The sequence below is a fragment of the Boleophthalmus pectinirostris genome, unplaced genomic scaffold, assembly GCF_026225935.1.
Source record: "Boleophthalmus pectinirostris isolate CB_2022bp ecotype Guang Dong unplaced genomic scaffold, ASM2622593v1 HiC_scaffold_8, whole genome shotgun sequence".
In the NCBI taxonomy this organism is placed as follows: Eukaryota; Metazoa; Chordata; class Actinopteri; order Gobiiformes; family Gobiidae; genus Boleophthalmus; species Boleophthalmus pectinirostris.
In genome coordinates this window covers 4,652,224-4,679,299 of record NW_026571515.1, presented here as the reverse complement: position 1 = coordinate 4,679,299, position 27,076 = coordinate 4,652,224, and the positions used below count along the sequence as shown (strand labels likewise).

Here is a 27,076-nt window from a genome sequence, read left to right as displayed (position 1 = left end):
TATATTAAATGTTTTTATTGTTATTAGTAGTAAAATAGTCTGTACAAAATTATGAATAAATGTAAAAATTAATGAAAAATAAGTGACATAAGTTGGTCTATATACAACAGCTGTGAAACTCTATTAAAGGTTGTATAGAGGATTTTCCAAGGAACGAGAAATCCAGCTCCCTACGTAGAAACGCCTCCTCCCTCCTCCTCCTTACGCCATAAACAGGTTTGTTTACAGCCGGTGCGCTGCACATGACTTGTAAACAACTAACTACAGTGTTGGTTAGGCAAGACGGAGAAGTGAGGAGCGGGGAGAAGAGTGGATCGGGCAGCAGGGAGAGGAGCAGGAAAGGGGTGCAGAGAAGAGTGCGCGGAGATTTCGTGCGAATGAACTAACTACAACACGCAGCAGCAAGCGGACTCTTTCTTTGCCTTGAAAATTACGTTTTCAGACATAAGATATCACTTTCGTGTCCTGAAAAACGTTTGTCTCGCTCTTGGAAATAAAGTACGTTTTCATAATAAGCAGAAGTTTCCTGTCCAGGAGTAATTTGTGGACCAGTGGTTCAGTCTTTAGACCCTGCGTCTGCTTCAGTCGCGCCATCGCTGGAATGAATCTCCAAGAATCACCTTAGTTTGGCTTCGCTGCTTTTCCCCTTGTCTTCTTCTTTCAGCGACCTCAAAAACAGACTTTCTTTTGCGGCGAACTGCTCCTGGATTCTTGTCGCCATTGCAACAAAGTTTGTGCGAACTGCGAGGAAGATATAGGTCAAAAAAAGCCGCTCAGAACTGTAAACAGTGTCTGTGCGTCTTGCGTCTGTGGACTGCGTGACAGTCGTACGTAAACCACGTACCGGCGGCGCAGGCAAGTCAGTTACACTAGAAACGTAGGGAGTTTGATTGACAGCCTGTCAGCTCACAGATAACGAGGCAGTGTCGTTATCTATTGGCAAATGTTTAGCCCCACCACGTCCAGAGTTGATGAATTTTTATTCTCTTTTTTTTTGGTCATCATAATTACAAGGCTACTGCATCTATAATCTATCGTTGACAACTTGAAACAAAAAAATCCTCCATACAACCTTTAAGAAACACAATGAAATATTGGAACAGTTGACGCAAATTTTATGAAAACTCACTTCAACTTAAACCTTTGAATCTTTTGCCATGTTTGATCCCTATTTAGAATTTATTACAATTTATATTCTTGCAGATCAATAAAGTCTAAGTGCACCAGACAGTAAATTTAATCCAAATGAAAATACAATCTGAGATAATTAAGAAATGAAGAAGATGTGATTATTTTTATGGAAATTATTGCACAGGAAATTATGCAAAATCAACAAAGTCCTGAGTCTCTGGAGTGAAGTTGGTCAAGATTCTGTTTTCACTCCAAAGGCTGAACAAAAAAAAAGCATTAAAGAGATAAAACTGAAAAATCCATGTATTACTCATTCATTAGTTTTTCAAAATAAAACCAAAAATAAGAAAACGAAAAAACAAATATTTTCTTCATTATTTATCTCCAAAACCAAAATTTAAAAAACGGGTAATGATTCATTATTTTTGAGACCAGGACTGAGACCAGGATTGAGACCAGGACCAGACCGGGACCAGACCAGAACTGAGACCAGGACTAAGGTTGGGACCGGACCAGGATTGAGGCCGGGACTGAAACCAGGTAACATGACCAGGACTGAGGCCGGGATTGAGACCGGGGCCAGACCGAGACTGAGACCAAGGCTGAGACTGGGACCGGGGCCGAGACTGGGACCAGACCAGACTGGGACTAAGACTGAGACCAGACTTGGACTGAGACCAGGACTGAGGTCGGGACCAGGGGACCAGACCAGGACCAGACCGCGATTGAGACCGGGGCTGAGACTGGGACTGGGACCGAACTGGGACCTAGACTGGGACTGGGACCAGACCGGGACCGGACTGGGACCAGACCAGACAGGGACTAGACTAGGACCAAGACTGGGACTGACTGAGACCGGGACCAGACCAGGACTGAAAATGGTTCAGTCCTGGTTCAGTCCTGGTTCAGTCCTGGTTCAGTCCTGGTTCAGTCCTGGTTCAGTCAGTCCTGGTTCAGTCAGTCCTGGTTCAGTCCTGGTTCAGTCAGTCCTGGTTCAGTCCTGGTTCAGTCCTGGTTCAGTCCTGGTTCAGTCCTGGTTCAGTCCTGGTTCAGTCCTGGTTCAGTCCTGGTTCAGTCCTGGTTCAGTCCTGGTTCAGTCCTGGTTCAGTCCTGGTTCAGTCCTGGTTCTCACAGTTTAAGTCGCGTAAACGTCCGTTATTCATTTTTTCCATTTTTCATCTAAACACAAAATAAAAAAACTGAATAAACAAATCATTATCTGTTTTTTTAATTTTGGTTTTGGAGACAAATAATGAAGAAAATAGTTGTTTTTTTTTCATTTTCTTATTTTTGGTTTTATATTGAAAAACCAATGAATGAATGACACACGGATTCAGAAAGAATTTCTCTGAGCTGCAAACATGAAGCAGCGAGTCTCAACCACTCGCTCTTCTGTAGAAAAACACACTGTGGTGATGGTGAGATGAGGTGATTTGTGTGTGAACCTGACAAATGTGAGTCATGCAAACAGAACTCAACAGTCACAAGTTACAGAAGAAAATATAACATTCATTTTTCCAACAGACTTCCCAGAAAAAAAAAATATTACAAGATTAAGAGTGTGAGGTTCCCACTCTTTTTCACTGACAAAATTTAAACACTTTTCCATGACTTTTTCATGACCTGAAGTGAATTTTCCAAGACTTCACAGCACCTACATGTGTAGAACTGATCAGACTTTTAGGGCTAAATCTGAAATGTGAACTCTTTCTACTCACCTTATGGTTTGGGATTATAGTTTTTTAACATTCAAAATCCTGTCGTCTCTTTTAAACAAAAGGTGCAGACGTTCAGAAATAATCCGAACAGCCTCGTGAGAACTTAACAGAACGCTGGAGTTATGTGAAATTCCATGACTTTTCCAAAACTTTCATTGAATTTACAAAATTCCATGATTTTTCAATTTCCATGAAACTCACTGAGGCTAGGATATGAACGGATTTGGAATAGGAATTAAAAAAAAATTAAAAAAAGCACAATAAAACACCAGGATCATGTAGAGCGGGTTAATGCAAACATTTTAAAGACCATTTTGAGTTGCTTATACCGGTTTAGTTTTTTATTTGTGTTTTATTTAATGTTTCTCTAATTTTATTTAATTTTTATTTTTATTGTATTATTTTTGTATTTTATTTGTATGATTTTATTTTTGTATTATTATTATTTTAATTTAATTTAATTACATTTTATTACTAATTCTTTCCTTATCTATATTAAGTATGATTGATCCCCTTGGATTTCTCAATAATAAATACATTTAAAAATACGAAAACAAACCAAAAAAATTTATTGAAGCAGAGACACTTGAGATTCGATGTTATTGTGAGACTTTTGACGGTACGATATCACAATATTTCGATTATTGTTACATCCCTAGTGGTAAATATTGACATCACCATTGGCATTTGGCATCAAATTTGGGGTTTTAAATGTGCTTTTTGTATAGGTGAGTTTCATTGTTGACAAAAGCGCGCGTTGCATGCTGGGAATTATTTTGTTCGGCGGCAAGAAACACTAATTGAACATGACGGATGGAGCGAGAAAACACGTAAAGGGTATTGATCCCGGTTATTTATCCACTCTAACGGCAGAGGACCCAAGACCATTTGACCAGAAATTGGTCATAAGCATCGATGGAGCCAAATCACCCTTTTCAACCCCGACAAAACCAAATTTCTGGTCAGAATCTCCAACTACCTGGACAAATATTCACTTGGGCGATATCCACAATGACTTGGTGGAAACTCCTGGGCCATTCACAGCAGAAAAGATGAAAACCTCCAAGAGTCTCGATGTGTTGTTGAACTTGTTGGAGTCCACGGTTTGTTAGGATCTTCTACGTTTGCTCTGCGGATGTTTGAAAGTCGTTTAATTCACCGTTAGCGGTTCTTTTCACTCAGAATACGAAAAAGACATTTTCCTTCTTCCGTGCTTCTATTTGTGCATCCGATAATGCAGCAGGAATTTACCATTATCGGGGATAAATACGCGAGGTTACGCACTGTGTTTGACGCTACCGTGTTTCTTGCCTCCGACCAAAATATTTCCCAGCAGCAACGCGGACTTTTAATAACAATGACGTCAGCTGAAACTCGCCTATAGAGGACGACTGCCCTACTGCCATGAGTTAAACCATAGCTGGCTGACGTGCCTTTAAACTCTTAATATTTCAACTTTTCTTGTAAGTTTATGGGAAAAATTTATGTTTTTTGTTTGTTGGACCAGAGCACTGAGCTTCATACCAGAATTTCTAAATGGAACACTACTTTTTACCAGATCTTTGCTCTCTGCCGTGTCACTATCAGCATTAATATTTAATCAAACAGAGGACAAAATGTACAAATGAAAGGACAAAAACATATATACAGTCCGTGTTGTGCAGTGGGGCTCATGTGAAACAGTCCATACTGGCCTTGGCTCGCTCCAGCTCGTGGAGGAAGTTATAAAACTGAGGAAGTGTCAGCTCTGCAACACACAAAACAGGACACAGCTAAAAACAGACTTTTCATCACGTTTCACATTTGGGCAGTGTTGGGGAGTAACAGATTACATGTTCCGGAGTTTCGTAATCAGAGTACAAATTATGAGTAACTGTATTCAGTTACAGTTACTGTTTCAGTGAGTGGTAATTGGATTACAGTTACTTTGCTGAAATAAATTACACAGAGGTATTTTCCTGTTTTCACATTTTGGGCTATATCCCCCTTTTTTTTTTTTTTTTTTTTTCAGTAATTCTACTCATTGCTGGAAACTAAACCAGGTTTAAACCAGAACTAAAACCAGGACTAAAACCAGGACTAAAATCAGGACTAAAACCAGGACTAAAACCAGGACTAAAATCAGGACTAAAATCAGGACTAAAACCAGGACTAAAACCAGGTCTAAACTAGATCTAAACTAGATCTAAACTAGACCTAAACCAGGTCTAAACCAGGACTAAAACCAGGACTAAAACCAGGACTAAAATCAGGACTAAAACCAGGACTAAAATCAGGACTAAAATCTGGACTAAAACCAGGACTAAAACCAGGACTAAAATCAGGACTAAAACCAAGACTAAAAAGGACTAAAACCAGGACTAAAATCAGGACTAAAATCAGGACTAAAACCAGGACTAAAATCAGGACTAAAATCCAGGACTAAAATCAGGACTAAAACCAGGACTAAAATCAGGACTAAAATCAGGACTACTAAAAACCAGGACTAAACTAAAAGGACTAAAATCAGGACTAAAACAGACTAAAACCAGGACTAAAACCAAAATAGGACTAAAACCAGGACTAAAACCAGGACTAAAATCAGGACTAAAACCAGGACTAAAATCAGGACTAAAACCAGGACTAAAATCAGGACTAAAATCAGGACTAAAACCAGGACTAAAACCAGGTCTAAACTAGATCTAAACTAGATCTAAACTAGACCTAAACCAGGACTAAAACCAGGACTAAAATCAGGACTAAAACCAGGACTAAAACCAGGACTAAAATCAGGACTAAAATCAGGACTAAAACCAGGACTAAAACCAGGACTAAAACCAGGACTAAAATCAGGACTAAAATCAGGACTAAAACCAGGACTAAAATCAGGACTAAAATCAGGACTAAAACCAGGACTAAAACCAGGTCTAAACTAGATCTAAACTAGACCTAAACCAGGTCTAAACCAGGACTAAAACCAGGACTAAAATCAGGACTAAAACCAGGACTAAAATCAGGACTAAAACCAGGACTAAACTAGACCTAAACCAGGTCTAAACCAGGTCTAAAATAGGTCTTAAACCAGGACTAAACCAGGGCTAAAACAAGACTAAAGCCAGGACTAAAATAGGATTTAACAGGACTAAATCCTGCTGTGTGGATGTGTCGTGTAATATTTTTAATACGGTTCAGTAAAGTCTGGGCTTTTTATTTTCTTTTAGAAGACAAAACATCTTATACTGCAATATCCTCGTCTTTGCTTCTCTACAACAAATCAAATAATCCAAAGTATTCAGATTACATTACTCACTTTAAGTAATTTAATGAATTATGTTACAAACTACATTTTGGTGTATGTAATCTGTAATCTGTAGGGGATTACATTTTAAAAGTAACACTCCCAACACTGCATTTGGGATTTGTTTCATAGTAAGATTTTCATGACAGCTACAAATAAAAAAACAACACTTACTGACTGTTTGTATTTGAATAAAACTAAAAATATAAATAGTTTTCTCATTGGTGGAACTGAAATGGAGCAAAGGATCATGGTCCCTGTAGTCCTCTCTACTGTGAACCAAAGAACTTTAATCTTATAATAGATTCAGTAAGTTCTTAAAGACTCACTCTGAAACTTTTCTGGTGGGGGGGGTGGCTGTAAATGCTCTGGAATGTTCCACAGTGTGCATTAAACTGCTTATTTATCTCCATGGAGACAAGCAAATGATGTTTCTCTCCCTGGTCTAGCACCAAACTACATCTTTGACGTGGAACAGCCTCCTGCTTTAGCCCTGGTGTAGTCCTGGTTTAGTCCTGGTGTAGTCCTGGTTTAGTCCTGGTTTAGTCCTGGTTTAGTCCTGGTTTAGTCCTGGTTAGTCCTGGTTAGTCCTGGTTTAGTCCTGGTTTAGTCCTGGTTTAGTCCTGGTTAGTCCTGGTTTAGTCCTGGTTTAGTCCCTGGTTTAGTCCCTGGTTTAGTCCTGGTTTAGTCCCTGGTTTAGTCCCTGGTTTAGTCCCTGTTAGTCCTGGTTTAGTCCTGGTTTAGTCCTGGTTTAGTCCTGGTTTAGTCCTGGTTTTTCCTGGTTAGTCCTGGTTTAGTCCTGGTTAGTCCTGGTAGTCCTGGTTAGTCCTGGTGTAGTCCTGGTTTAGTCCTGGTTTAGTCCTGGTTTAGTCCCTGGTTTAGTCCCTGGTTAGTCCTGGTTTAGTCCCTGGTTAGTCCTGGTTTAGTCCTGGTTTAGTCCCTGGTTTAGTCAGTCCTGTTAGTCCTGGTTTAGTCCTGTTTAGTCTCGGTGTATTCTCTAGTTTAGTCCTGGTTTAGCCCATGATTTAGTCCCTGGTTAAATCCTGGTTTAGTCTCTGGTTTAGCCCTAGTTTAGTCACTAGTTTAGTCCTGGTCTAGTCCTTGTTTAGTTCTAATTTAGTCTCTGGTTTAGTCCTAGTTTAGTCCTGGTTTAGTCCTGGTTTAGTTCTAATTTAGTCTCTGGTTAGTCCTGGTTAGTCCTTGTTTAGTCTAATTTAGTCTCTGGTTTAGTCCTAGTTTAGTCCTGGTCTAGTCCTGGTTTAGTTCTAATTTAGTCTCTGGTTTAGTCCTGGTCTAGTCCTTGTTTAGTTCTAATTTAGTCTCTGGTTTAGTCCTGGTGTAGTCTCTGGTTTAGTCCTAGTTTAGTCCTGGTCTAGTCCTTGTTTAGTTCTAATTTAGTCTCTGGTTTAGTCCTGGTTTAGTCCTGGTTTAGTCCCTGGTTTAGTCCCTGGTTTAGTCCCTGGTTTAGTCCCTGGTTTAGTTCTGTCTTAGTCCTAATTTTGTCCTTGATTTAGTCACTGGTCTAGTCCTGATTTAGTCCCTGGTTCAGTCCTGGTTTAGTCCTGGTTTAGTCACTGATTTAGTCTCGGTGTATTCTCTAGTTTAGTCCTGGTTTAGCCCATGATTTAGTCCCTGGTTAAATCCTGGTTTAGTCTCTGGTTTAGCCCTAGTTTTAGTTTAGTCACCAGTTTAGTCCTGGTCTAGTCCTGGTTTAGTTCTAATTTAGTCTCTGGTTTAGTCCTGGTCTAGTCCTTGTTTAGTTCTAATTTAGTCTCTGGTTTAGTCCTGGTTTAGTCCTGGTCTAGTCCTTGGTTTAGTTCTAATTTAGTCTCTGGTTTAGTCCTGGTTTAGTTCTGGTTCAGTCCCTGATTTAGTCCCTGGTTAAATCCTGGTTTAGTCCTAATTTAGTCCTTGGTTTAGTCGTAGTTTAGTCCCTGCTGTAGTCCTGCCTTAGACCTGGTTTAGTCCAAGTCCAGTTTAACCCCGGTGTAGTTTTGGTTAAATCTTGGTTTAGTCCTACTTTAGTCACTGATTTAGTCTTGGTTTATTCCTGGTCTAGTCCTGGTTTAGTCCCGTCCTCCTGTTACCCAGAGTCAGATTTGATTTGGTTTTTTTTGTGTGTTTTTAATGTTTTTTCTTATTCCATAAAACTCTTTCTTCAGATACTTTGCATATGAATAGTTCTATAGAAATAAACGTCCGTTGTGGTTAATCCTAAAGCCGCACTGAGGAACATTCCATCACTTCAACAATACCAGTTCCCATCATTAACGTTAATTGTGCACATTTGCATATTACTCACCCATGTAGACGTTTTCTGTCGCGTTTCCTTTTCGAATCACCAACTTCAGCTGCAACAGAACGAGATTTGATGAAGAATAAATAAAAATATTAAACCACCTTTTTTTTTTGTGTGTGTGTGTGTTTGAGTTTTTGTTTTACCTGCAGAAAAATGTTCCCGACTTTGTGCATTTCACTCGTCCCAACCGTCACTGCGGAGAGAGGAGCCCGGTTAGACTTGTTATCGCGAGGGAACTTGCTTGGGCAGAACACCGTGCAGGTTTATACATCGACAATACGTCAAAAGAAAAATTACACGGTCGAGATTCATTTTGCAGCTTCACGCTTCTCAAAAACTAGAAAAAAAAGCTTTTAACTCTGCTCTAGGATGTCAAAAATCAACACTCTGATAGAAAAACTGACAAAAAAAGTACTGAAACTAGTTGTTAATTTGAAGTTTAATTATGGATATTGGAAGAAATTACATAAAAAGTACAAAACGGGTCAGTCTGTGGAACATTTGAATCGTTTTTCAAAATAAAACCAAAATTAAGAAAATGAAAAAAACAACAGTTTTCTACATTATTTGTCTCCAAAACCAAAATGAAAAAACAGATAACGATTTGTTTTTTCAGTTTTCATTTTGTGTTTAAATGAAAAATGAAAAAAAAAAAAAAAAACGAATAACGGCCATTTCCCATTTACGTGACTTAAACTGTGATGCCGGACTGAACCAGGACTGAACCAGGACTGAACCAGGACTAAACCAGGACTAAACCAGGACTAAACCAGGACTAAACCAGGACTAAACTGTTTTCAGTCCCGGTCTGGTCCCGTCCTTAGTCCCTGGTCTCAGTCCTGGACTCAGTCCCGGTCTGGTCCCGGCTTCAGTCCAGGTCTCAGTCCCCAGCTTCAGTCCCGGCCTCAGTCCGGTCTGGTCCCGGCTTCAGTCCCGGCTTCAGTCCCGGCCTCAGTACCCGGTCTGGTCCTGTGCTTAGTCCCGGTCTCAATCATGGTCTCAGTCCCAGTCTGGTCCCGGCTTCAGTCCAGGTCTCAGTCCCCAGCTTCAGTCCCGGCCTCAGTACCGGTCTGGTCCCTGCTTCAGTCCCGGCTTCAGTCCCGGCCTCAGTCCCGGTCTGGTCAAGTCCTTAGTCCCCGGTCTCAATCACGGTCTCAATCCCGGTCTGGTCCTGGCTTCAGTCCTGGCTTCAGTCCCGGTCTCAATCCCGGTCCTTTTCCTGGTCTTAGTCCTGGTCTCAGCCCCGGTCTGGTCAGGTCCTTAGTCCCCGATCTCAATCACGGTCTCAGTCCCGGCCTCAATCACGTCTCAATCCCGGTCAGTCCCGGCCTCAGTCCCGGCCTCAGTCCCGGCCTCAGTCCCGGTCCAGGTCCCGGCTCAGTCCGGTCCAGTCGGCTCAGTCCCGGCTCAGTCCGGTCTTCTTCAGTCCCGGCCTCAGTCAAGGCCTCAGTCCCGGTCTGGTCCTGTCCTTAATCCCCGGTCTCAATCATGGTCTCAGTCCCGGTCTGGTCCCGGCTTCAGTCCCAGTCCTTTTCCTGGTCTTAGTCCTGGTCTCAGTCCCGGTCTGGTTCCGGTCTGGTCCTGGACCTGGTTCAGTCCTCAGTCCTGGTTCCGGCATCACAGTTTAAGTCATGTAAACAGGAAAAGTCTGTTTTTTCCATTTTTCATTTAAACACAAATTCAAAAACTGAAACAACAAATCATTATCTGTTTTTCCATTTTGGTTTTGGAGACAAATAATGAAGAAAATTGTTGTTTTTTTCGCATTCTTATTTTTGGTTTTATATTGAAAAACGAAAGAGATTGAGAAGGCCAAGAGTTTGCGATGCCGTCGACAAAGCAAAGGGTGGAGACTTGGAAGATTTGAATACAAAAAAAATATAAAAATACTGATTTGATTAATTTCACTTTTTGTCTTTGCTACATAATTCCAAACATCATATATTTGAAATCTTCTGTATGTGTAGAAAACGTAGAAAGTAGTACATTTCCGGGCCCGTCAAACTCTTTTTTTTTCTCCCTGAAGACGTTATTGCTTTGTCTGGAATATTCCACAGTACGGCATTAAACCTTCCCATCTTCACGGAGACCAAACCAGACCAAGTTACAGGTCAGATCTGTGGAAAGGCGACGCCGCTCACAGTCAGAATGTCTTTTTTCTAGCTATTTTTGAGTTATAAAACCACCTGTAATTGAATAAATGTAAAGTTTAATGTTTAATGTCACACTGTGGAACATTCCCGGCAGCATGTGACGGACCACCCACCAGAAAAGTTACACAATGCACCTTTAAAGAAAAAAAACTAAAGCGCGAGAGGGCGTGTCCAAACTTTTGACTGCTAGTGTATAATAAGTGTATAATTTTTTCTTTGTTGTTTACAGGGGGAATTGTGTTTCTCCTAAATAATTGCAGTCTTTCAGTTGAGTTAATTACAATCTGAGGCTGCCAGGAGCAATAAAATATTTGACTGTTGCTCTGAGCAGAATATCAAATTTGTTTTAGTGTCAAATGGTGCATTAAGTCATTACCAAAACTCTTCATGAAAACAAACCGCCTCGACAACAAAGTTTCGTAGTCTGTTATAGGGCTGGGCGATATGGATCAAAAAATATATCTCAATATATTTTGCTATATCTCGATATACGATATATATCTCGATATATGTTCAAGAAAAAATAACCCCCTAAAACTGAAAACTGCAAAAACAAATCTGCCAAATTCCACAAGGTCTTTTTTTTTTTTTTATTGAAGTGTAAGAGGTCGGCAGTTCATATAGGAACATTTAAGATTACAAAAAACCTAATTACATAAATAATAATTTAACTGTAAAATAAAATAAATAATACATATTTCCTTCTTTTCATTCATAGATAAAACAAATCAAGACAAGTTCATCTTTGCATTAACTCTGTTATCCAAACCAGAACCAGAACCATGAGCTCCTTCAGCAGAAGAAACTCAGGATGTTCCTTATTTCAATAGATCCATGTTATTATCCAGCAGTGAGGAGCTCTGAGGTTTAATCCCACAATCCACTGCAGATCAAACCCAACGTTTCCAAACACTATTGTACAAGTGACACTGCAGCAGATTATTCATTAAAATCTTCTCCATAAATAAACTTTACATGACTAAACTTTACAATATATAAAGAACAACGACTCTAGAGCCACATCAGCCCTTTGAGATAAAAATGTGTTTAATGCAGTTTTGCGCACGTGTGTTTACATTTTACAGAAACCAAACTTAAGCACATGGCTCATTTGCATAAACAGCACTTCTCCTGCAGCTCAGCTCGTTTAGCTTCTTTCGGGCTAAAGGACGCGACTCGGTGGAACATGAGGATGAGCTGCTGATGGTTTTGTCTGTAAATGGTTGAAAAGGTTCGTGGTGCTTGAAGCTTTTCACTGGCACCAACTTTCGGCGACAGTGACGAGTGAAGGAGACACGAGCGAACAAAATCAGGGAGGCGGGGGCGACGAGAGAGAAGATAAACAAGCGAAGCGGCGAATTCTAAATTTAATATAAGCATTATATCGATATATACGATATGTCAGAATTCATATCGAGTTTAAAAACTATCTCGATATATTTAAAATATCGATATATCGCCCACCCCTAGTCTGTTATTATCATCACCACCGGCTTTTACCGTCGCTTTTACGTCCCGTGGTGCTACATCAAAAATTAAAGTCAGTAAATATGGCTTAATACAATTTGGTAATAAAGTAAAGACTGACTTCCAAAATACTGTAAACTGAGGACAGCTCCACAACACGTGTGAGTCTGAACCAGGTCCTTTGAGAAAATTGGCTGCATGTGTCATCAGTATTATCATGTATTTGAGCCTGTCTTTGACCAGTTGTCAGAATAATTTTATTATCCCATATTTGCTAAATACTTGTGTGATATTCTAGGCCTATGAGTTAACCATTTATGTACTACAATTCTTTGATTTATAATGTACCAATCACTTGTCACTTGTTGAATAACCTCTGTGTGTTTGACAACTGTGTGCAGTGTCCTATCGCTCTAGTGAACCTCGAGATGATTCCTCACATGAAGCCAACTCCCACTGTCACACATGAAGAGTTATGATGGTGTCTGACCTAAGGCACCTCCTGATTGTTAATCATGTTTTATGTGTTTGTACTATGCTTAGCTGCACCAGTTTCTTATTATGTCTTTGCTGTTTCCCCTTCCCCTTGAGAATTATCATTCTGTAACTAGGGCCTCCTAATGAAATAAAAAGAGGAGAACGGCCTTGAGTCATCAGAACGTGTGGAGACTGTTGGTTTTGATGCCCACTCTCTGCCCGTTCTCCTCGCGAGTAAAACTGAATTAATCTCTTGTCTTTCTTCTTGTTTTTAATGTTTAGATAAACCTAACACCAGTGCAAGTGGTGAAACCATTTTTAAATAAATGATGATAAAAGATAAATTGTAGTGCGAGTACATGAACTGGTATCAGGTGATATTGGGTATTGGTCACAGTATCGAATCTGGTATCAGGCAGAACAGAAAAAGCTGTTATTTTGAGGTTAACAGATATGAAAACCTTGGACCTAACTTCTACATAAGCCTCACTTCCACAGGGCCGGCACGGGACGGAACTGCCTGGACCCTGTGAATTTCCACTGCGTAAAGCGCTTGGTACCAAAGCGGACTAAACCAGGACTAAACCAGGACTAAACCAGGACTAAACTGTTTTCAGTCCCGGTCTGGTCCCGTCCTTAGTCCCTGGTCTCAGTCCTGGACTCAGTCCCGGCCTGGTCCCGGCTTCAGTCCAGGCTTCAGTCAAGGCCTCAGTCCCGGTCTGGTCCTGTGCTTAGTCCCCGGTCTCAGTCATGATCTCAGTCCCAGTCTGGTCCCAGCTTCAGTCCGGGTCTCAGTCCAGGCCTCAGTCCCGGCCTCAGTCCCGGTCTGGTCCCGGCTTCAGTCCTGGCTTCAGTCCAGGCCTCAGTCCCGGTCTGGTCAAGTCCTTAGTCCCCGGTCTCAGTCCCGGTCTCAGTCCCGGTCTCAGTCCCGGCCTCAGTCCCGGTCTGGTCAAGTCCTTAGTCCCCGGTCTCAGTCACGGCCTCAATCCCGGTCTGGTCCTGGCTTCAGTCCTGGCTTCAGTCCCGGTCTCAATCCCGGTCTCAATCCCGGTCTCAATCCCGGTCTAGTCCCGGCTTCAGTCGCGGCCTCAGTCGCGGCCTCAGTCCCGGCCTCAGTCCCGGCCTCACTTCCACAGGGCCGGCACGGGACGGAACTGCCTGGACCCTGTGAATTTCCACTGCGTAAAGCGCTTGGTACCAAAGCGGACTAACAAACGAACAGCTGGGAGAGAGGCACGGGGGGCGGTGCTAGTCTCACTTCTGTGCAGTGATTGGAGGACCAGCAGCAGGCCCATAGCGACGCACGTGTGACAACATGGAAACAGTGCGAACCATGTAACTCTTGTTTAACAACGGTGCAGATGCATTTACCGGTAAAACAGAAGAAATTCAAAGAGTGTGTGTAATAATAAATCCACATCAGTCATCACGGTCTCAATCCCGGTCTAGTCCCGGCTTCAGTCCCGGCCTCAGTCCCGGCCTCAGTCCCAGTCCCGGCCTCAGTCCCGGCCTCAGTCCCGGCCTCAGTCCTCAGTCCCGGTCAGTCCCGTCAGTCAGTCCCCGGTCTCAATCATGGTCTCAGTCCCGGTCTTGGTCCCGGCTTCAGTCCCAGTCCTTTTCCTGGTCTTAGTCCTGGTCTCAGTCCCGGTCTGGTTCCGGTCTGGTCCTGGACCTGGTTCAGTCCTCAGTCCTGGTTCCGGCATCACAGTTTAAGTCATGTAAACAGGAAAAGTCTGTTTTTTCCATTTTTCATTTAAACACAAATTCAAAAACTGAAACAACAAATCATTATCTGTTTTTCCATTTTGGTTTTGGAGACAAATAATGAAGAAAATTGTTGTTTTTTTTCGCATTCTTATTTTTGGTTTTATATTGAAAAACGAAAGAGATTGAGAAGGCCAAGAGTTTGCGATGCCGTCGACAAAGCAAAGGGTGGAGACTTGGAAGATTTGAACACAAAAAAATATAAAAATACTGATTTGATTTATTTCACTTTTTGTCTTTGCTACATAATTCCAAACATCATATATTTGAAATCTTCTGTATGTGTAGAAAATAATAAATCCACATCAGTCACAGTCTGTAGTGTCAGCGTAAAGTGGAAGCCAAACTTTGCCACCATCCTCCTCCTCAATCCCCGTAAGAGAGTAAATCCCAAATGTGGTGTAAGATGTATGTTCAGTGTGGAGTGTGTGACCGCAAAGTTCCTCTATCCAGGTAACGAGGTAATAAAAGACTAAAGTTGTTTCTCAAAACCACAGCGTGTGCTCTGTGGGGATGTCTTTGGGTCTACTGAGAAAACAAACGTGAAACTTTGTGTCGTGAAAGCTTGTGTCCGTCTACGTGAAGAGCAGCTGTGTGTTCTGGTTCATTTGCGGTGCATTTGTTTGGCGTTATATTTCATCATCATCATCATCACCTTTATTCCGAACTCATGGTCCATTTAAAAAACAGACAAGGACAGTGACAATACAAAACAATAAACATTCATATTTTTAAAAGACAGTCACACCAGTGTCTCCGCATGTTGGACTGATACCTTATTGCACTGAATCTCAGATTTGTGAGTGACATTATTATTTCATTGTCTGATTTGTTCAGTCTGCAGATAAAACTGTACATTAAAATTCTTAGTGCAGCTTGCAAAGTGTTCACTCGAGCAGTAACAAACATTTCAGTCGCACTTGTCCATCGTGGCTCCTCAAAAGTACCCGTAAAGCGTCACTGTAGACCTTTAACTTCTTAGGTTCTTTTTAAAGACAATGCAGTAAAGTGTGTTTACCTTGTTGACATGTTTCGGCTGCTGCTGTGAGCCATCTTCAGAACTGTCACCGGTGTTGGTGGTGACGTGTCGTATATCAGCTGTTGTTACTTCCTGTAGGCGTGGTCAGACCTGATGGACCTGCAGGTCGCTCAGACTGACCACGCCTCCCGTCGCCCGGTGTCTCTGGAGGAGGGTGTCCCAGGTGTGTGAAAGGAGGAACGCTCCGTCATCACGGTTAACGCTGTCCGTGCCTCGTTTTCCTGATTTCACCGTCCTCCTTGATCCAGCGTTTGAACTTGTTGTTTTCCGATCCAATGACCCGAGCCCCGTCCCGATCCATAATGTGGTTGTTCCTTTTACAGTGTCTGATATGGCGGATTTTAGGTTTTCCTGTTCTGCTTTGTCTTTTTGTGTTCTGGTGAGTCTCCCTGACGTTTCCTTCTCGCATTCCTTTTGGTGTTCCTTTTTTCGGATGTGAAATGCCCGGCCTGTTTCCCCTATGTATGATTTATTGCATGATTTGCATTGGATTTCGTAGATGGCATTGCATTTTTGTTCTTGTGGGATTTTGTCCTTGGGATGTACGAGTAGTTGGCGGAGTTTTGTGTCTGGTTTTACTACAGTGATTATGTTGTGTTTTTTCATGGCTCTGGATGGGTTCGGTTGTTCCTCTGATGTTTGGTAGTGTGACTATGTTCTTGTCCTGCTGCCCTGTGTTGCATTGTTGTGTTTTTTTCCGGGGTTTGTTGGTTTTATTGATAACTTGTTGTCTGCCTTTGTTTATGGCCCAGCTGGGATACTGACATTGTTTGAGTGCTTGTATGATGTGTCTCTCCTCTTCCTCCCTATATAAGAAGACAAAATGAACATCATTGGGGTCACTGTAGACCACCTGCAGTCTTTGCAAACTGGATTTTTTATAATTAGTCCAGAGGTGAGCTGTGTACAACGGTGTACAATAAGATCTAAACAATAACAACTTTACGTCATTTGTACAAGAACCAAACTTACGCATAAGAGTATTTGCCTGAGCATAGAGCACAGGTGTCAAACATAAGGCCCGGGGGCCAGATCCGGCCCTCCAAGACCTTCAATGTGGCCCTTGGCTGATTTTCTACTTAAATATTTGAATTTATTTTCTATTAAAATATTGGTAATTTTCTGCGTCACTTAGCATAGCAGCATCTCCAGCGTCTCTGTACGTGGCCCTCCAGACCAGCAGCACAAATGAAAGACTTGTCCTTTTTCCAAACGCTCTAAAGGACGATCGTTTTGACTGTTGACCGTGACACCCTCATCAGAAAATTTCCAACATGAGAAAAGTGGAGCCGAGTGCCGGATTTTCCAAGAAAAATTGACTTATTCCTGTTTGCATACAAAATAATGTTAAAACATTGTGTTGAAATTGTATTTTCTTAAAGTTTCAGGTTGTTCATAATATTATAATTTTGTAAAAGAAAGAGTTCATCCATTAAAAAGATTTCTGTAATAGATTTGTGTTTCTCTGCACAAATATTTGAACTTATTGTTATTTTGGGGTTTATATGACATGAGTTTTCTGATCCGGCCTTTGGATCAAAGTCGGTTGGATACGACCCCCGACCAAAGAGTTTGACACTTGGCATAGAGCATCTTACACTGTGTACATATCATCATCATCTGTCATGTCCGCAGTGATGATATGCCCCAGATATTTAATATTTGAACATCGATCAGTGTTGATGCTCCTTTAGTTTAGCTCCAGTCTTTTCACAGCCGTTTTTCTAGACCTGTGTAATGCCCAAAGCGGCCTGGGTCCATTGTAATGGAAACACTCCCCAAGGCGGTGGGGACTCCCTCCAAACTGTTCCACGCCAAGGCGGCCCCAACGCGCGCCAGTGGAAATGAGGCTATTCTGTTAGAATCCAGAAGGGACCAGATCAGAGAGTGTGAAAAACTTGAGGTGATCCAACCACAGCTGCTCATTTAGATCACGTGTCGCTCAAATGTGGAAGTGTCTCCTCTTGAAAATTCTCTTATCATCCAAAAATCCACGAAATACATAACTTTTCTGACTGAGATAAATAATAGTTTAGTGCTTCAAATGTTGATTCTGAGAAAATTCGCTCTGTTTCTCAGTCTTTTATGTTGTTTTTTCTCCTTTTTTATGTGTTGGCAGATTGTGAAGACCACTGCTACAGAATCCATGGTTTTATCCACAGATTGGATACATAAATACACTTTTTTACACAGTCTTTTATCACAAGCCCAGTGTCGGCAACTACACTGGAAGTCATCATTCGCATGTTTCCAAATGTGTTCCGGTAAGCGTGAATAGAAGTTATTGTTGTTTAAATTAGTGTTTTTGTTTGCTTTTACATTGTGTTCATTTTATTGGAAAACACTTTGGTCACCTTGTGTGTTGTAAACGGCTCTGTGCAGTAAATAAAGATTTATTGATTTGTTTACCTCCAAACTTCCACTCCATGTCCACGAGCTGGTTCACCATCAGAGTCTGTCTCACTGCCAGTCTGGACAGAGCAGCCGAGTGCTCCCCCCACTGACAGGGACAAGAAATGATCAGAAAATACTTTAATACATTCTTAATATGTGTAATTAATCATGTTTTAAATAATAAAACTAAAACTGACCTGTTGTGAAAACTGAACAGCCTTTTCTTCATTTAAACCTGAAATTACAGAAGATTTGGATCATTTCAGACCTCTGATTTCCCATCTCTACTAAACAAAAGGTAAACGGAGACGTTAACTTGAAAACTACTGTAGTGCATAATGACATCATAAGGTGGAACAGAGCATTTGGGGACGGGAGACACAGGACTCAAAACTGGGACTGTCCCGGGTAAATAGAGACGTCCGGTCTCCCTAAATTAGACGTGTATGAAACATAAACCTAGAGCTGGGTATCATTAAGAAGTTGCCAATACGATACATACCTCAATACACAGGCCATGATACGATACATATCTCGATACAGTGCACTTTCAATTCGATATGATATATTTCAAATCGATTCGATACGATTCAATAAAAAATAAAGGCTAAATCATGGCTGTGATACTAAAAGTCTTTGTTAAACCACTTCTTGTGCAAAATTCATATGAAACACAAACATTTTAATCGTCAAAACAGTAAAAATGTCAAATGTGTCGCATAAATGAGTTTCCTTTCACTCCACAAGCAACAAAACTGCGGCTCTGTAACAAAATAATTTAGTAAAACACACCTAAAAATACTCTTGGTGATATATCGATACAGCAGCCCACGATATCGATACTGTATCATCACATTAAACGATATGATATATCGATATTCCGATATTTTTGCACACCCCTACATAAACCATGATCTATTATTTAGTAGTGCACAAAGTTAGGCTTCAAAATTAGACATTTCCAGTAGTTATTAGCGCAAAATGTATAATTCAGAAATCCTTTGGCGAGCTATTTTGAAGAGTTTGGAGACCCCTGAGTTAAGAGCCGCGTTTTTGCGGCGCGTCCAAGGCGTCAGCGTCAAGAAGCTGAAAATGCTGAAGTTGCCGCGTCAACCAATCAGGGACGAGTATTCAGTGACGCAGCGACGTCATTATCAGGAAGAAAAACCCGAGAACCAGAACGAGAACCACAAACATGAAAGGAGAATAAATATATACACCACAATCACCGAGACGATCGCGAGGACTAAACCAGGACCAGGACTAAACCAGGACTACACCAGGACTACACCAGGACTACACCAGGACTACACCAGGACTACACCAGGACCAGGACCAGGACTAACCAGGACTAAACCAGGACTAACAGGACCAGGACTAGGACAGGACTACACCAGGACCAGGACCAGGACTAAACCAGGACTAAACCAGGACTACAGGACTAGACTAGGACCAGGACTAAACAAGGACTAGACCAGGACCAGGACTACAGACCAGGACCAGACGGACTAAACCAGGACTAGACCAGGACTAAACCAGGACTAGACCAGGACTAAACCAGGACTAGACCAGGACTAGACCAGGACTAAACAAGGACTAGACCAGGACCAGACCGAGACTGGGACTAAACCAGGACTAGACCGGGACTAAACCAGGACTAGACCAGAACTAGACCAGAACTAAACAAGGACTAGACCGAGACTAGACCGAGACCCGGACTAAACCAGGACTAGACCGGGACTAAACCACGACTAGACCAGAACTAGACCAGGACTAAACAAGGACTAGACCGAGACTAGACCGAGACCCGGACTAAACCAGGACTAGACTGGGACTAAACCACGACTAGACCAGAACTAGACCAGGACTAAACAAGGACTAGACCGAGACTAACCAGGACTAACCAGGACTAGGACTAAACGGGACTAAACAGGACTAGACCAGGACTAGACCAGGACTAAACAAGGACTAGACCGAGACTAAACCAGGACTAGACCGGGACTAGACCAGGACTAGACCGGGACTAGACCGAGACGAGACCGAGACCGGGACTAAACCAGGACTACACCGGGACTAAACCAGGACTAGATCAGAACTCGACCAGAACTAAACAAGGACTAGACCGAGACTAGACCGAGACCCGGTCTAAACCAGGACTAGACCGGGACTAAACCAGGACGAGACCGGGACTAAACCAGGACTAGACCAGAACTAGACCAGGACTAAACAAGGACTAGACCGAGACTAGACCGAGACCGGGACTAAACCAGGACTAGACCGGGACTAAACCAGGACTAGACTGGGACTAAACCAGGACTAGACCAGAACTCAACCAGAACTAAACAAGGACTAGACCAAGACTAGACCGAGACCTGGACTAAACCAGGACTAGACCGGGACTAAACCAGGACTAGACCAGGACTAGACCGGGACTAGAAGACCGGGACTAACCTGTATTAGACCAGGACTAGACCCGTAATAGACCGAGACTGGGACTAGACCGGGACCAGACCGGGACTAGACTAGATTAGCGGAGTATAAATATAAACACGCCCCAGTCGTCGACCCGATCTCCTCCGCTGATGTTTTATGTTATAAAAAACACTAAAGTCTCTCTCAGTCTGGTCTGACATTGTTTCGGGAAAAGAGAGGGACCGGGCTCTTGTTTCCAGGGCAACGGACGCGCGTCAAGTATTTTTCTCCCGTTCGTCCACGGCGTCAAACACGCGCGTCGGGGGCGTCTAAACTCAAATGCAAAAGGCGTCCAAATAGAGGCGTCAAGGCGTTTTTTGACGCTTTGGTGTGAACGGCCTTTTACTCAAACATGTATGAATGAAACAAACACAACTCCAGGTCTGTTTTTGAGGAGGTAATAACATTATAACACATGACACAAGAGTCAGATTTGAATAATATAGGCTGTTTAAACCTTTTTGAACTAGTTTCATAAAAGGAAATGCTCACCTAAAGTTACCAGGTCTTCTCGGATCTGTTCAGCTGACAGGTTCCTCTTCATTGCCCCTGGAGGAGACATGAGATACACTTCATACATTGCATTTTTTAATTTTTAAACTAAATAAAAGTGTCAATGACTGCGTTTTTACTTAGTTATAGCTCAATGTTGCTCAAAGAAATTAAAGAACTGGTGAAAGGACATCAGTCTTTTTGGACCCAGGATGCAGTCGTAGCTTTTGTTGGATGTGCATGTGTCTATCTACCAGCTAGAACTGCACCACCAGACTGTGGGCCAGTGGATCTGTCTGCTCAACCAGTGATGTCTTTTTTCCAGAAAGCAGAATTCGAAACACCAGCCTACAGATGAGTGGACAAACGCTCTATAAACTGAGCTCCTGTAGCTGTACCTTGTGGCACCAGGAGCACGCTCTTCATGAGGTTCTTGAGGGGCCCGGCGCTCATCCCGTGTTCTCCTGCGAACTCGGTCAACTGCTGCATGAACCGCTCTGTCTGCACACACAAAAACAAAAAAAACATACACAAGGGAACAGGGAGATATGCAAGAATTCTTTTGAACACAGAAACAGAGACCCAGACCGTGTTTAGTCTCGCTTCAGTTCTCAAGGACGATCTCAGACTCAAGAGACACAGACAGACACAGACTCACACAAACTCACACGGACTCATACAAACTCACAGAGAAACACAGAGACTCACGGAGACTCACGGAGACACAGGGAGACACACAGAGACACGCAGAGACTCACGGAGACTCACGGAGACTCACGGAGACTCACGGAGACACAGGGAGACACACAGAGACACACGGAGACACACGGAGACACACGGAGACACACGGAGACACACGGAGACTCACGGAGACTCACGGAGACACGGGAGACACGGAGACACACGGAGACTCACGGAGACTCACGGAGACACCGGGAGACACACAGAGACACACGGAGACTCACGGAGACACACGGAGACACACGGAGACACACGGAGACACACGGAGACTCACGGAGACACACGGAGACACACGGAGACTCGTGGAGACACAGGAAGACACAGGGAGACACACGGAGACTCACGGAGACACACGGAGACTCACAGAGACACACGGAGACTCACGGAGACACACGGAGACACACGGAGACTCGCGGAGACACGCGGAGACACGCGGAGACACACGGAGACACACGGAGACTCACGGAGACACGGAGACGAGACACGCGGAGACACGCGGAGACACGCGGAGACACGGAGACTCGTGGAGACGGGACACACGGGAGACACATGGAGACACATGGACACATGGAGACACACGGAGACACGCGAGACACGCGGAGACACACGGAGACTCACAGAGACACATGGAGACACACGGAGACACACGGAGACACACGGAGACACACGGAGACACACGGAGACTCACGGAGACTCGTGGAGACTCGTGGAGACACACAGAGACACGCGGAGACACACGGAGACTCACGGAGACACACAGAGACACACAGAGACACGCGGAGACACACGGAGAACACGGAGATCACGAGACACACGACACACGGAGACTCGTGGAGACACAGGGAGACACACGGAGACACACAGAGACACACAGAGACACGCGGAGACACAACACGGAGACACACGGAGACACACGGAGACTCACGGAGACACACGGAGACACACGGAGACACACGGAGACACACGGAGACTCGTGGAGACACAGGGAGACACACGGAGACACACGGAGACACACAGAGACACACAGAGACACGCGGAGACACACGGAGACTCGTGGAGACACAGGGAGACACACGGAGACGAGACACACAGAGACACGAGAGACACACGGAGACGGAGACACACGGAGACTCACGGAGACACGCGGAGACACGCGGAGACACACGGAGACTCACGGAGACACACGGAGACTCACGGAGACACACGGAGACACACGGAGACACACGGAGACTCGTGGAGACACAGGGAGACACACGGAGACACACGGAGACACACAGAGACACACGGAGACACGCGGAGACACACGGAGACTCACGGAGACACACGGAGACACACGGAGACACACAGAGACACACAGAGACACGCGGAGACACACGGAGACACGCGGAGACACACGGAGACTCACGGAGACTCACGGAGACACACGGAGACACACGGAGACTCGTGGAGACACACAGGGAGACACAGGGAGACACACGGAGACACAGGGAGACTCGCGGAGACACGCGGAGACACGCGGAGACACGCGGAGACTCACGGAGACACACGGAGACTCACGGAGACACACGGAGACACACGGAGACTCGTGGAGACACAGGGAGACACAGGGAGACACACGGAGACTCGCGGAGACACGCGGAGACACACGGAGACTCACGGAGACACACGGAGACACACGGAGACACACGGAGACACACGGAGACTCGTGGAGACACAGGGAGACACAGGGAGACACACGGAGACTCGCGGAGACACGCGGAGACACGCGGAGACACGCAGAGACACGCAGAGACACGCGGAGACACGCGGAGACACACGGAGACTCACGGAGACACACGGAGACACACGGAGACTCGTGGAGACACAGGAGACACACGGAGACACACGGAGACACACGGAGACACACGGAGACACGCGGAGACACGCGGAGACACGTGGAGACACACAGAGACACACAGAGACTCACAGAGACTCACAGAGACACACGGAGACACACGGAGACTCGTGGAGACTCACGGAGACACACGGAGACACACGGAGACACGCGGAGACACACGGAGACTCACGGAGACACGCGGACACACACGGAGACACACGGAGACTCACGGAGACACAGGGAGACACACAGAGACACGCAGAGACACACGGAGACTCACGGAGACACACGGAGACTCACGGAGACACAGGGAGACACGTGGAGACACACAGAGACTCACAGAGACACACGGAGACTCACGGAGACTCACGGAGACACGCAGAGACACACGGAGACTCACGGAGACACACGGAGACACGCGGAGACACACGGAGACACGTGGAGACACACAGAGACTCACAGAGACACACGGAGACTCACGGAGACACACGGAGACACACGGAGACTCACGGAGACTCACGGAGACACGCGGAGACACGCGGAGACACACAGAGACACACAGAGACACACAGAGACACACGGAGACACACGGAGACACACGGAGACTCACGGAGACACACGGAGACACACGGAGACTCGTGGAGACACAGGGAGACACAGGGAGACACACGGAGACTCGCGGAGACACGCGGAGACACGCGGAGACACACAGAGACACACGCGGAGACACGCGGAGACACACGGAGACACACGGAGACACACGGAGACTCGTGGAGACACAGGGAGACACATGGAGACACACGGAGACTCACGGAGACACGCGGAGACACGCGGAGACACGCGGAGACACGCGGAGACACACAGAGACACACAGAGACTCACAGAGACACACAGAGACTCACAGAGACACACGGAGACACACGGATACTCACGGAGACTCGTGGAGACACACGGAGACACACGGAGACTCGTGGAGACTCACGGAGACACAGGGAGACACACAGAGACACGCGGAGACACACGGAGACTCACGGAGACACGCGGAGACACACGGAGACTCACGGAGACACAGGGAGACACACAGAGACACGCAGAGACACACGGAGACTCACGGAGACACACGGAGACACGTGGAGACACACAGAGACTCACAGAGACACACGGAGACTCACGGAGACACACGGAGACACACGGAGACTCACGGAGACACACGGAGACACACGGAGACACACGGAGACTCACGGAGACACACGGAGACTCACGGAGACACACGGAGACACACGGAGACTCGTGGAGACTCGTGGACACTCACGGAGACACAGGGAGACACACAGAGACACGCAGAGACACACGGAGACTCACGGAGACTCACGGAAACTCACGGAGACACAGGGAGACACGTGGAGACACACAGAGACTCACAGAGACACACAGAGACTCACCTCTTTGGGCTCCAGGAGAAACTGGAACAGAATCTCAATCAGACGCATGAATTGCTGCAAGACAAAAACAATAAAAAATACACTCACTTTTATCCTCTGTCTTTTAACACCACGAGAGTTATGTGGTCCTCTGCGTCTCGTATTTATCGTTTTTATTATCTATTCTATTCTTTTTAGTACTGCTTTTATTTATTGACTGTATTATTTTTATTCACTGATTCTATTATTCCTTTTTTCGGAACATAATGCTGCTGTTTTTTAGAGTTAAATGTTTTATAAAGCTGTGTAAAGCACTTGGTAAACTGTGTCGTTTATAAAATGTGCAAAACCAATTAAGTGGGATTGGAAGTTTGCTTTAAATTGCTAATTGCTATGGAACCAGTCATACTAATTTTTCATCAATGTCAACCCATGGATAGGCAGTTTGTTGGTATTGATATCAGGACTGAAAAGGATCCTAATGTTCATTCACATTTTTGCAAATTTAATTATAGGGTGAACAGAATTTCAAAATTAAAAAAAACTGGGACATCCCTGTTTTTTTTTTTTGGTGGTTGGTAATAATAAAATTGTGAAACGAGTGCGTAATTAAGGAAAATTGTTCTGTAGACAACATTCACGACGAACATGTGTCAGTATTGTCAGATTTTCTTGTTTAATCAGCTTTTCTGTATTTTACCTAAATAAATTGGTCAAAAATAAGGACACCTGGGATATTTCTTGTATAAAACTGGGACAAATAAATAGTTTTGCATAAATCTGCTGGGACAGGGGACATAGAGCTCAAAACTGGGACATCTGGTCACCTTAACTCAGACTCGGGCCTGGGGGTCAAATTTGGCATGCAATATAATTATATTTGGCCCAAGGGCTCATATAAAATGTGTAATAGAGCTGTACTACTACTACTACTACTACTACTACTACTACTACTACTACTACTACTACTACTACTACTACCACTACGATGAAACTTGTATCTAAGTAGAAATGCCAAGTATATGTTTCTGCCATCATGTGCCTCAGAGTAAATCACAGTCTACAAACTAACCTCAGATGAATGTTTTCTTTAAGATTTTTGACTGTTCATAGTCTGAAGTGACTATTTGTCAAATAAAAGTAACAAACAAAAGCGTGGGCAAACTCAGAACTAAACATAACTCAAATAATCACCTTTGGGCACCATGGGTATGTGGTTTACGCAGCACAAATCAATGTCCATGACAAAAGATGATTTTCCAAGGTTTATTTTCCAGTTTGGGCAAACAACAAGGAAAACATGTTTGAGGCGACTCCTGCTGCCTCTCCTCGTGACTGGTAAAAAACCATAGGCCCACCCAGGTCACTCTGGTCTACGTGTACCACCCTCTTTTATCCCCTAGGTGACCCGAATTAAACCAAAAACAAAAAGGAGGTGCTAACGTAAATAATACCAATTTAAACTAAGAAATTAGCAAGAATAATATTAACATAGCAAAAATATATTATACAAATTAACAAAACTAAATTAGTAAGCTAACTAACAAACAAAAATAATAAACAAATTTTAGAATCAACAGAATAAGCAAATAGCTCCTACATAGTCGAAAGATTAGATTTTCATTTAAGTGAGTTGTTATTTTTGACTGGTTGCTGGCTTGTGAAAAAAACATTTAATGGGAGTTCAAAAGCTACAGATAGAATACAGAAACATTATTTATTTAAAATGTTGTTATTATTTTATATTCTGCTTGTTCTGGATTCAATGTTCACGCAAAACTATTATTAAACATTTATTTTAATAAGGAAAAGGTTTGACATTACAGATCTCGAAAGAAGAGAAAACATGCAGAAGTTGTTGACATTTTTCAATAAATATTTGGTTTAGCCCACGACTTAGGCCCAGTTTTTCTTTTTTTTTTTTTTTTAGTTTGACACCCTGTTTTAGCTACTCTGCAGTCACTACTCCTCCTGTCACATGACTCTGATCACCAGGGAAAAGTTCCACAATAAAACACTAAATGCAAAAACAGAAGCGTTTAACCAACACGTATGGCTTTATTAACTTATTTCTCTAAACATTACAATCTACATACTTATTTTAAAACCGACTGTTGTGTTTATACAATCACAGAAAGCAAAAACACAAAACAACACCACCTTTTAGCTCGTTATAACCTAATAAAGTCTGCTCCGTGTCGTATTTTTACCTGCTCGTTGAGTTTGTTGAGAGTCTGGAAGTCGCTGCTGACACTGTCCGGTAAAACATCTTTAGTAAAATGAAGTTGCATGGTTTTATTTGAAAGTTTGACACAAAAATGTCCAGAAAATCTGCAGCTGCTCTTCGCCTCCTCT

General features: G+C 43.7%; 1 protein-coding gene across 2 annotated transcripts; it reads right to left on the bottom strand.

Annotated features, from left to right (window-relative positions):
- On the bottom strand, nucleotides 1-27,076 carry commd7 (COMM domain containing 7). 2 transcript variants are annotated; one of them, XM_055165663.1, is made up of 9 exons: nucleotides 26,932-27,076; nucleotides 24,743-24,796; nucleotides 21,082-21,184; nucleotides 20,684-20,740; nucleotides 17,917-17,954; nucleotides 17,735-17,825; nucleotides 8,569-8,618; nucleotides 8,429-8,477; nucleotides 1-4,596 (listed from the first exon to the last, which is right to left on the bottom strand). In XM_055165663.1, exons 1-9 carry the CDS (start codon nucleotides 27,010-27,012, stop codon nucleotides 4,520-4,522), a joined length of 600 nt encoding a protein of 199 aa, XP_055021638.1. In that variant the 5' UTR covers nucleotides 27,013-27,076; the 3' UTR covers nucleotides 1-4,519. The 2 variants fall into 2 exon arrangements, with proteins under 2 accessions (XP_055021638.1, XP_055021639.1); XM_055165664.1 differs by lacking the exons at nucleotides 1-4,596; nucleotides 8,429-8,477; nucleotides 8,569-8,618 and adding an exon at nucleotides 14,643-16,131.